Source organism: Apis dorsata, unplaced genomic scaffold (assembly GCF_000469605.1).
Source record: "Apis dorsata unplaced genomic scaffold, Apis dorsata 1.3 scaffold_919, whole genome shotgun sequence".
NCBI classification, from domain to species: domain Eukaryota; kingdom Metazoa; phylum Arthropoda; class Insecta; order Hymenoptera; family Apidae; genus Apis; species Apis dorsata.
Genome location: NW_006264030.1, coordinates 199,580 through 211,316, shown reverse-complemented (window position 1 = coordinate 211,316; position 11,737 = coordinate 199,580). Strand labels below are relative to the sequence as shown.

The window sequence follows — 11,737 nt, the reverse complement described above, 5'->3', positions numbered from 1 at the left end:
ACATATATATATATATATATATATACATGATGTATCTATTTTTATAAATTTAGCTACTGAGGCACATGATGATGATGGACTACCTCATACATTGGAACATCTTGTTTTCCTGGGTAGTGAGGATTATCCATACAAAGGTGTTTTGGACTTATTGGCCAATAGATGTTTAGCATCTGGTACCAATGCTGCAACACAAATTGATTCTACTTTTTATACTATGATAACTGCTGGAAGTGAAGGATTTCTATCTTTAATGCCTATATATTTAGATCATATACTTTACCCATTACTTACGGTATAATGTATTATATATTATAAATTTTTAATATTTTATATTATATTTGTAAAATATTTATAAAGTAACAAAATAAAGTTTATGTTTTTAGGATGCAGCTTTTCTTACTGAAATACATCATGTTAATGGTGAAGGCGAAGATGCAGGTGTAGTTTATTGTGAAATGCAAGGAAAAGAAGCTACTGGAGAATATTTAGTATACATGGAACAGATAAGAGCACTTTTTCCTGGACGATGTGGTTATAAATCTAATGTAGGAGGTAAAAATATATAATTTCTTAAAAATTTTACAATCTTAAAATGGAAATATTAAATAATATATATTACAGCTTTTAAAAGAAAAATATTATATTTTCTTCAGGAGCATTAAAAAATTTAAGAGAAAGTACTAATAATGAAAAAATTAGAGAATACCATCAAGAATTTTATAGGCCAGAGAATTTAACAATAGTAATCGCTGGTCAAGTGAAACATGCAGATGTATTTAAAGCATTACAAACCATAGAAAAGAAAATAATAGCAAAGGTATATGTAAAATTATTTGTTATTAAATTTCATTCATTGTAATTTATTTTAAATTTTTTACAATTTGTATAACATAGTCAAAAAGTAACAAATATTTTAGGGAAATAGAAATTTCTTTAAAAGACCTTGGCAAAATCCTATACCATCTCTTACTAAAACTGTTGATGTAGATGTATATTATCCTTGTGATAATGAAGATAATGGAATAGTGAATGTTGCATGGAGGGGATCTTCTATTAATAATAAAATGTATGATCTTATTGGTTGTACATTACTTTTAAAATACCTCACAGATACATCGGTTAGTCCAGTGCAAAAAGAATTTGTTGAAATTGATGATGCATATGCCAGTAATGTTGGTTATTCTTATCCTAAATATACAATATCTGAACTATGTCTTGAATTTGAAAGTGTACCAAAATTAAAAATACCTTTGATAAAAGATCAATTATTAAAAGTACTGAATGATGTATATGAAAAAGGAATTGATATGAAACGAATGAAAACAGTTGTTCATAGACGTATTCTTGAAACTTTGAGTTGTTTAGAAAATGAACCTCATGATTCAGTTGCACATATGCTTTTTGGATATGCACTTTATGGTAATTCTAAGGATGATGTAAGTTCTTTTAAATGAATATATTACAAAATATTTTATTCAAAAATATTTTTATAATGATAATATATTTGTTTTTATAATTTTAGTTGGATCAAAGAACAAATGAAATACAAGATTTTCGGAAATTAGAAACTGAGCCTGAATCTTATTGGTTAAATTTGTTAAAAACATATTTTATTGATCCTCCATTTGTAATAGTTAAAGGAATTCCCAGTTTAGAAAAAAAACATGAATTAACTGAAAAAGAAAAAGTTCGTGTTGCTAAACAGATTGAAAATTTAGGTAAAGAAGGTCTTCAAGAAAAAGAAAGAAAATTGCAAGAAGCAATTGCTAAGAATAATGTATTTAATTTTATATTCATGTGTATATAAATATATATTTCTTTTTTTTTAACATTTTAATGAATACATTTTTAGATACCAGTACCAGATGAAATATTAAGTTCTGTTCCTATACCATCTACTCACCTTATTAATTTTCACTACATTAAAAGTTATACAACAGAAACGAGTAAACAACATTCTAGATTTGATGTATCGAAATTACCATTTTATACGTATTTGGATCATGTTAATACAAATTTTGTTTATGTATGTATAATTATGTTTATTATTTTTTTATCTATTCATTATTTTTTATTATTTAATATCATTTAAATGACTATGTATATTTCTTTTACAGATGTTTGTTATTATGAATACTTCAAATGTAAAAAAAGAATATAAACCTTATATTCCTTTATTGCTGGAAATAATAATGGAATGTCCAGTAATGAGAAATGGTCAACTCATTCCATATGAAGAAATTGTAGCTGAATTGGAAGCTGATACTACAAACAATGCTACTGCACTTGGAGTTGGAATTAATTCTTCGAAATTTTCATGTGGATTATATAGCTATAGTGCTCTTTTAATACTTCAGGTAACATTTTTATATTAATTTTTATCAGGTAACAATTTTTTGTATTAAATAAATTATTTTCTATATTTATTTAATAATTTTAAATACCTATTATTTTTAGATTGAAATAGAAAAATATGAAAAAGGTGTACAATGGATTAAAGAACTTTTATATGAAACTAAATTAACTCCAGATAGATTGAAAATAACAGCTGCAAAAATGGTAAATGATGTTGCTCAAGTTAAGAGACAAGGAAATAAAGTAGTAAATGATTTGATGAAGGGACTGATATATAATAAGGGTAAAAGAATGTTACGAGGAATTATATGTTACATAATTGTAAATAATAATAATAATATTTTGCATTTTTAGATAGCAATCCTTACACATCTAGTATGTTACGACAACAAAAATTTCTTAATAATGTTCTAGAACGTTTGAATAATGAAACAGGACAAAAAGAAATTGTATCTGAAATTGAATCAGTTAGAGAACTGTTAACAATACCTAAAAACATGGTATTATACATGGCAACTAATGTGGATAAATTAACTGCTCAAGTACCAAATGTTTACAATCCATGGAACACTTACTTTTCTACTTTTGATACATCAAGCAAGATTAAGTTAGTTTATTTATACAATTTAAATTACAAATTACATATTTGCATATAAATCGTAAATATATAATTATACAGACTTGAAGCCATTCCTGATTCTACATTGATAAATTCTCCAGATGAAATTTCATTTAGAGGATGCGTTACAGGATTAGGTAGCATAGAATCTTCCTATTTATGTCAGTGTTGTCCATGTATAAGTGATTACCAGAATCCAGATCTAGCTCCTTTACTTGTTTGTATAAAGTATTTAACTCAATTAGAGGTAAATAAATAATAATTGAATATAAATATAAGAAATATAATTATATAATATATAATTTAATATTTATTTAATTAATATAATACAATTTAATAATATTTAATTATATTATATTTAATTTAAATACGAATATTACAAAAGGGTCCTATGTGGAAACTCATTAGAGGTCAAGGTCTATCTTATGGATATGCTATCTATCCTAAACCAAATGACGGCCTATTATATTTTTCACTTTATAAATCTACAAATGTTATAGCAGCTTATAAAGAAGCAAAATCAATTGTAGTAAGTATGCTTAGATTATAATTAAGTAAATATTTGATATTTAAAGTACAAATAAAATTATTTATTTACTAAATTAAATATAGGAAATTCATATTTTTGAAAATAAATGGGAAAAATTACTTTTTGAATCAGCAAAATCTTGTTTAATATTTGAAATTATTGAAAAAGAACAAAATGTAGGTGATTTAGTAGAACAATCATTATTGTCTTACTTTAAAAACGTACCACACGATTATACTCAACAAATGGTACAACATGTATCTGAAGTAACAATTGAGGATATGGATCGTATAGCATCACAATATTTAAAACCATTATTTGATCCAAAAGAATGTAGAACAACTGTTGTATGTCATCCATCGAAAGTACCGGAAATAGTTGATGCATTTAAAACGTAAGTAAATGATTTTTACATTAATATAATTAATATCAATATTAATATATTATAAGTATATATATTATAAATATTATAAATTAGTATAATTATAGTATATTAGTATATTATAAATTATATATACATGTATGTTATATGTTTTTATTACAGATTCAATCACGATCTTAAATCATATAATGTTCTTGAAGAAAGTTACTTAAATGACTGGTAAATTTAAAATAATAATTATCATTAATAAAATAATTAATAATTAATTAGAAGAATATTCAAAAAAATTAAAAGAAAACCATATATTACAATGTTTCTATTTGAACACAAATTCAAAAAAAAGAAATACATTTTTTATTCAAAAAATTTTTTATTTAAAAAATTCTTGTTAATTTACATTTATGCAAATTAACGTAAATAACAATGAGAAATTAACATATTTGATTAAAATATATACATCTATAATAATTAAATAATTTTATAAATTTCGCATATCCGTGTATATTTTTTTATTTCCTTTACAAATTGGTATTTAAAATATAAATTAAAATAATAATTGACAAAGTCAATAATTAATAAAATTATTGAAATAATTTAATTTCTTATATTATTTATATTGTTCATATCATACAGTAATTATGATGCTGATATATTTATTACTTCTAATGCTGATACACCTTTTTGTTTAATTGGTAAATAAACTCCACCATACATTTGTAAACCAAACATTGTAATATTTGCAGTGTCTAATGGTTCTACATCAGATACTTCTCGTCCATGATAATATGGTTTAAAATTTTTCAAAGGCAATATCACAGTTGAAAAATCAATATTTGACATTGGTGCCTAATGTGATTTAATATGATTTTTATATTAAATTAATATATATTTGGAAATTATTTTTATTTAAAACTTTTTAAATAATTAATAATAATGTAATTTAAATAATATATTCAAAAAATTATTTTATTATAATTTAATAATTTTTTTATATTGTTTTTAGAAATAATTTAAAATATATAATGTGACTAAAATTTACCGTGAAAAATTGTTCATATGTTATATCTTTATTTGAATGAAGACCTTTGTGTCTAAGAACAACTTTATAGTAAATATTGCTGCCTTGTCCTCGACAATTGATTTCAACATTTTTAAAATTAGATAAATTTAAATTAGTAATTGTACGTATTCCTGCAAAACCTGCACCATTTAGTTGTGGATTCAAAAGAGTAAAGAATACAGCATATTGAAAAATTTGTGTTGTTTGCAATACTAAAACAGCTTTTGACTTTCCTACTGTTCTTACAGTGTCAGATATTTCTTTCCAATTATCTACATTTTCTACAGTTGTAAAATCAAAAAGTATTTCTTTATGCCTAATAAATTATAAAAATAAAAAATAAATTTGATTATTTGAAAACATTTTTATTGTATTGCTCATTTACTGCAATAACATCATAATATAAAAATTACAATTTTAACATGAATGTTTTCAATCTTTCTAAAAATTAAAATTCATTAAAATTTTAAATTCTCATTTTAAATTTAAAATTCTATTAACAAAATGGTTATTTCTATATTAATAATTAAAAAATTATAATTTTTAAAATTAATTTTTTAAATTATGTCACTACTGCAGCAAATGAATGATATAATTATATGTAAGAATATTAAACTTTTTTTTTATAATTTTAAAATATTCTAAATTTTCATGTTTTAAAGAATCATTGTTACTTTGCTTTAAACAAATGATAGAATAATATTTTTTTTGAGCTTTATTTGTTGAATATGTTTATATAAAAAAATATAAAAATTTTTGATGTCAAACAAAATTTAGCAAAAAAGAAATATTAAAATATAGATTGTATGTAAAACAATAATATATTTTTTACGACATATAATAGAACATTTAAATATTATTATTAAAACTTACAAATTAATAAATCTTTACAAATTTCTTGTATAACACGATGATGAAAACAGGTTATAATAAATACGAATAAGCAATAAAAAATTATATTGTTAACATAATTTTTAATTATTATTATTATTAATTATTATTATTATCTATTATAACTATTAATAATTAATTTATGACTTTGTACTAATATTTAATATAGTATTATTTTAAAAACAATATTAAATAAAAAATTTAAGATACTCAATATATTACATATTATGAATTAAAATCAATTAAAGTAAAAATATAACAAAGTAATTTTAAAATATCATTAAAATTTATCAAAATAAATAAATATAAAAAATATTTTTTTTTGATAAAATTAATATGTCATAAATATTCTTTAATTTTCACAAACAAACATTTATTCAATATTATCTCATGAAATAAAATTAGATTTTTATAAAAAAAAATATATTGATGTGTACTATTATTAAAAATAACTTACCCCTTTATTAAACAAAACATTATACCAATCATAAAAATAATATAAATATATTGATAATTCATTGTAGAACAATTTTTAACTTGAAAATTTACTATGTTATAACAATTTAATCCTTCTCTTATATGTCTGATGAAGTTAAATTTATACATCTAATTCAATTGTTACGTTTTATATTTTTAAATTATTTTTATAACGAATTTAGGCGGTAAAATTAAATATATTATTATTTAATGTATAAAAGATATTATTAAATATTTTAAATTTATAATTTTTAAATTTACCAATCATAATTTAATGACTTGAGAACTTTTTTATTAACATAAAATTCTAATAAGAAATTCTATTAAGAACAATTATACAAAAAATAATAATAAAATAGAATGAATCTAGTAATTAGAAAAAAAGATTATATATTATAAATAAATATAAAATTTTTTAAAAGTTTATATTTTAAAATCATTTGTAATAACTTAAAAATCCAAAATATGAAACAATAAGATATATATTTATCTGTGCAAAGTAACATTATATCTATATATAATGATATGACATGTTAAATTTAAGAGGAAATTTTATTAAATCAAATATGCTATCAATTTTTTACATGATTTGTATTATCTTTATTTTTTTAAAATTATAAAAAAATTATGATGGTATATTTCTTCATACATGAATTTTATCTCAACATTAAGTAAAATCAATAATATTAATGCAGCTATAATATAAATATTTATTTTTATTATTAATTATTTATATGTACAAGATATGAAAAATATATTGATGAGTAATTAAAATTTAAATTAGGTTTTCAAACTTACATTATAAAATAACAATTATTTTAAATGAGTCTGAAAAATCTTGATCAAATTTATTTAAAATAATGTTTTATATTTTTAAATTATTTTTATAACGAATTTAGGCGGTAAAATTAAATGCATTTCTTATCAATATAAACTATAAGATAATTTTACAATATGTTAAATAGAATGTAAATACTAATTAATCTATTTCATTAAACTAAAAATAACATAATATTCTGTCTTAAATAAATTGTTCTGCTTTATTTTAAATAAATTTCTTGTTGTTTATTTCAATCAAAAACGTAAAATTGTAATTTTAAAAAAATTTACTACTAAACACAATATAGTTGTCAATTAAAATAATAAAAAATTTTAACTAATTTTTAAGTAATTTTTTTTTCTATTTTTTAAAATTAATATAACATGAAATGAGAATAAAGATTAAACATATATAATATCAAATATATAAATTAATACAATATTTTTAGCTGCATAAGAATGTTGATAAATATAATGTAATGTCATGAAAAATATGTCTTATTAAAAGGAAGGACTGATAGCTTTTAAAATCTTTGAAATAATAGCAATGATAATAATATAATTATATTATATATTAATGATAATAATGTATTGTATTATTAAATATTTTTTTTATCAAATTAGAAACATAGAACATTCCAAAATATTTGAAAATTAAAATGTTTTTCAAACTGAAAATAAAAATTATATATTTAAGTTTAAGTTAGCAATTTATATGTTTTATATGATATGAAAGTGGGTGGTTGTAGTTATGGAACACTAGAGTTGACATTAATTCTATTTTTCATTATGCGACTTTATGACAACTCTGATGCTATTGAGAAATTCAGATATATTAACAATTTTTTGCACTTAAGATTATAATACAATAACTCTCAAATTGCAAATTATATAACAAACATGATCAAACGTGCTCAATCTTGTTACACAAATTCAATTTACAATGATAAATGTTTATCTTATTTGGCTGCGTCACATTCACATTTATCATATTCTTTTGTGATTAAGTAAACATTTTATATCATGTACATGTACATGTGTACAGTATATGTGTATTTGTGAGTACAATATATTACCTAATATTCAATTTTTTTATGCAATAAAGTATACAGCATATGCAATAATATTTGCATATATGCAAATTACAATAACCATAAAAAAGCTTTAACATTGAAATATCAATATCATTTTCAATGTTAATACAGAATTACTGTTATCAGTACAATTTATTTATGCATATGTAGACTAAATCATATATCTGTATTTCATTTCTGTAAATCAAATCTAACTAGAAAAAAAATTGATATCTCTTTTTGAATAGATCTCACATATGAAAGGGATAAAGACAGGAGACTATTTGCTTACTATACTTAGTACAAATCATATATGCATCAATAGTACCGATGAATTCATATTTCTATATACAAACAAATATAGACCTAACAGGAGCAAGAATCTTTTCCACCTTGTTGTTCATTAGATACTCCTTGAAGATTAGTACGACCTGGTTGACTTGGATTATGTTGAACTCCAGATTCAGCTGCATTTAAATCCAAACTATAAACAAATTATTAAATTATTAAAATAAAATTTTTAATAAAAATATGAAATTGTATCAATCAAATTATATTACAACTAAAATTAGTTTTTACTGACCGGCCATCTTGTATACTTTGAAATATTTTTTTCGCTGTTTCCAAAAAAGCCTCTTCAACATTGTGGCCTCTAAGAAAAAAAACATGAAATATAATTTTTTCTAATTATATAATTTTATTATAGATCTATATTTTAATTGCATAACTTAGGCTTACGTTTTTGCACTAGCTTCTACAAACATAAGACCATTTTCATCAGCAAATTGTTTTGCTTCTTCATAAGTAACATCTCGTTGACCTTCTAAATCACTTTTATTTCCGATTAAAAATATAACCTGTAAATACAATATGTAAAATTTTTTGTTACATAAATAGTATAAACCTATTATTTATAGAGTATGAGAAATACATCATTCAACAGTTCTGCATCAATGTAGTTTACACTTTACAGACGTAAATACCATTATGTAAAATATCATATTTTGCATACAGTGCTTGGATTTGTTAAATTCCTTGTATCTGTAAGCCAGCTGCTAAGATGATTATAAGTTGAACGACGAGTTATGTCATAGACCATTAATGCTCCAGCTGCACCTCGGTAATAAGATCTATAATATATATGTGCATATATATATATATTTATATATATATATATAGATCTATAATTATGTAGACAAATATATATCTATTTTGTTATTGCCTTTTTTATTTAAAATATTACAATTTAATAATTATAAGAGCATATAGACCTAGTAACTGCTCTAAAACGTTCTTGACCAGCAGTATCCCATATTTGTAATTTTATTTTTTGTCCTGCAACTTCAATAATTCTTGTTCCAAACTCAACACCAATAGTATGTGGGCAATCTGCCATAACTATAATATAGAAAAAATTTTCCATATTATTTTAAAATTATTATTTTCATATTATTTTTCATTTATTTTAAAAAAAATATTTAACAATTTATATGAAATATAAATTTGTATTATTTATAAAGATTATAAGAATTATATTTTATTATTTTTAAATATTTTATTCATGTATAATATTCATCTATAATAATATCAAAATATAAATATATTTCTGGTATTATAAAAATTATGTATTTTTAACCTTTAATCATAACATCTTTATTCTATTCATTTTTTTCAATTATGACACTAATAACTTACATTTTTTTTCTGTAAACTGATGTAGTAAGCATGATTTTCCTACTCCCATATCTCCTATAATAATGTATTTGAAGATATAAGAATAATTATATGGTCCTGTTGACATGTTTTATCTGTAAATACATAATTTATAAATCTTTAAATTCTTGCAAAATATATAAATTAATATAATATAAGTTTATATATAAAAATCATTATATGCAATTTTTTTAATTTTCATATTAATACAATATCTAAAACAGATATATTATAAAACAATAAACATTGTATAATTTAAAATAAAATTTATTAAGCATCTGATATATTAAAAATACATAACAAAAAAGAATCCATAAATGACAACAATACAATGAAAAAAAATTATGAAAAATATTTTTATTATACATATAAATATAAATTTACATAAAAATAATTGCATGTATATAATTATACATAATCATTATAACATAATTGATAAATATAATATCAATGTTTCAAACAAATTTTTCATAAATATTAAAACAATAAATAAAATTTTATTATAATTATTAATAAATTGAATGATCATTTTGTTAATAATAAATTTTGTTAATAAGTGCATAGAAAAGTTATATATATTAAATGATATCACATTAATATCAATCATTCTAATACAATATTATTTTGTAGAAATTTAAATAATAATAGACTACGGTTATAAAAATATAATAATACTATGTAAAGATGTGCTTATTCAAATGTTTTTCAATAAAATAGATAAAATAATAATTGTTTAAATTATAATTATCACAATATTATTTAAAAATATTGAAGAAATTATAAATTATTATATAAAAAAATATGATAATAGTAGTTTTGAAATTTATAAATACAAACAATCAAATTGCAATTTCTTTGATGACAACTGTTTGCTACAAAAAAGTTTCTGATGTCAACAATGCATCGTTGTCTACTCACCGTTTTGCAGTACACTACTGTGGAATGTTTTCCCACAAACTGTATTATAAAGATTTTGTTAAAATATTATTACTACATAAACAATAAGTACTTGTATTAAATATACAAATAATAATCGTAATAACGTAAATGTATTGCAATTCTTTATATCACGCGCAATATGGCAGATCACTGTCGCTAATAACGATGGCGGCGAATAAATGTCAAACCACCTGTCACTACTTTTTAATTATTCTTTTTATTAATCTATACTAATGCATTATACAAATTTAATTTTAATAATATAATTATACGTTTTTAAAAATATAAATAAAAATAATTTTTACAATTGTAAGTATAATATTTTAGAATCTATAATTTTGTTAGACCATAGAAAGATAAAGAAAGATAGATATCATTTTATCATAATGGCAATAATTCTGAGTATATAAATGTATATATGAATTGTAATATATTTCAAAATTAAATAATTAATCAAATTATTTGTTGTATTATAAAAAATATCTCAAAATTTATGCTAAATTACATATATTTTTATATATCAAATATAAAAATTACTATTACCAATTGATATACGATTCATATGATTTATTACAAGTATATGAACCAACCGTATTTCAATTCCATCTAAACGAAGATATTGATTGGTTTTTTTTTCTTTCAATTTTATTTATAAAATTGATTAATATTTATTTATAATTAATAAAATTTAAAAATTGCATTACAATAAACAGTGTAATACTCTATAATTAATATTTAAATATCTAAAATTATAATATATTCTTATTTAATAAAATATTTATATAAAATATTTATATAAAAGATTGAAAATTTGTTTAATAATACAAATTATTGTTATACTTGTCTTATTAGAATATTCATATATCATTAAATTTTA

The 11,737-nt window shown here is 20.5% G+C and overlaps 3 protein-coding genes across 5 annotated transcripts in view; 1 reads left to right on the top strand and 2 right to left on the bottom strand.

Moving 5' to 3' along the window:
• LOC102670726 (uncharacterized protein C05D11.1-like) overlaps nucleotides 1-5,166 on the top strand; it is a 5,943-nt gene extending 777 nt beyond the window's left edge. For 2 of the 3 annotated variants that reach the window (XM_006623584.2, XM_006623585.2), the window contains exons 3-16: nucleotides 54-295; nucleotides 387-555; nucleotides 657-820; nucleotides 921-1,439; nucleotides 1,526-1,780; nucleotides 1,856-2,029; nucleotides 2,121-2,360; nucleotides 2,461-2,641; nucleotides 2,713-2,965; nucleotides 3,038-3,224; nucleotides 3,363-3,506; nucleotides 3,590-3,900; nucleotides 4,051-4,107; nucleotides 4,632-5,166. In XM_006623584.2, the coding sequence (XP_006623647.1) occupies nucleotides 54-295; nucleotides 387-555; nucleotides 657-820; nucleotides 921-1,439; nucleotides 1,526-1,780; nucleotides 1,856-2,029; nucleotides 2,121-2,360; nucleotides 2,461-2,641; nucleotides 2,713-2,965; nucleotides 3,038-3,224; nucleotides 3,363-3,506; nucleotides 3,590-3,900; nucleotides 4,051-4,107; nucleotides 4,632-4,638 (2,903 nt within the window). In that variant the 3' untranslated portion in view covers nucleotides 4,639-5,166. The remainder of the gene's footprint in view (nucleotides 1-53; nucleotides 296-386; nucleotides 556-656; nucleotides 821-920; nucleotides 1,440-1,525; nucleotides 1,781-1,855; nucleotides 2,030-2,120; nucleotides 2,361-2,460; nucleotides 2,642-2,712; nucleotides 2,966-3,037; nucleotides 3,225-3,362; nucleotides 3,507-3,589; nucleotides 3,901-4,050; nucleotides 4,108-4,631) is intronic. The other variant, XM_031514162.1, reaches the window with a different exon arrangement.
• LOC102670959 lies at nucleotides 4,249-6,462 on the bottom strand. The gene is made up of 3 exons (XM_006623586.2): nucleotides 6,297-6,462; nucleotides 4,928-5,264; nucleotides 4,249-4,734 (listed from the first exon to the last, which is right to left on the bottom strand). Exons 1-3 carry the CDS (start codon nucleotides 6,443-6,445, stop codon nucleotides 4,525-4,527), a joined length of 696 nt encoding a protein of 231 aa, XP_006623649.1. The 5' UTR covers nucleotides 6,446-6,462; the 3' UTR covers nucleotides 4,249-4,524.
• A 1,279-nt stretch (nucleotides 6,463-7,741) lies between these two features.
• LOC102681099 (ras-related protein Rab-14) lies at nucleotides 7,742-11,238 on the bottom strand. The gene is made up of 7 exons (XM_006623576.2): nucleotides 10,840-11,238; nucleotides 9,904-10,016; nucleotides 9,480-9,606; nucleotides 9,221-9,338; nucleotides 8,947-9,065; nucleotides 8,792-8,860; nucleotides 7,742-8,692 (listed from the first exon to the last, which is right to left on the bottom strand). Exons 2-7 carry the CDS (start codon nucleotides 10,007-10,009, stop codon nucleotides 8,575-8,577), a joined length of 657 nt encoding a protein of 218 aa, XP_006623639.1. The 5' UTR covers nucleotides 10,010-10,016; nucleotides 10,840-11,238; the 3' UTR covers nucleotides 7,742-8,574.
• Between the last annotated feature and the right edge of the window lie 499 nt (nucleotides 11,239-11,737).

What these genes read in the sequence shown, in the direction of transcription:
- LOC102670959 (XM_006623586.2), bottom strand. Translation starts at nt 6,445, where the DNA reads ATGTATAAATTTAACTTCATCAGACATATAAGAGAAGGATTAAATTGT. An exon ending in ATGTTTTGTTTAATAAAGGG is followed by an intron (nt 5,265 to 6,296) that starts GTAAGTTATTTT and finishes ATAATTTATTAG; the next exon opens with GCATAAAGAAATACTTTTTG. An exon ending in CATATGAACAATTTTTCACG is followed by an intron (nt 4,735 to 4,927) that starts GTAAATTTTAGT and finishes AAATCACATTAG; the next exon opens with GCACCAATGTCAAATATTGA.
- LOC102681099 (XM_006623576.2), bottom strand. Translation starts at nt 10,009, where the DNA reads ATGTCAACAGGACCATATAATTATTCTTATATCTTCAAATACATTATT. An exon ending in TCAGTTTACAGAAAAAAAAT is followed by an intron (nt 9,607 to 9,903) that starts GTAAGTTATTAG and finishes TCTATATTATAG; the next exon opens with TTATGGCAGATTGCCCACAT. An exon ending in CAAAGTATACAAGATGGCCG is followed by an intron (nt 8,693 to 8,791) that starts GTCAGTAAAAAC and finishes ATTTGTTTATAG; the next exon opens with TTTGGATTTAAATGCAGCTG.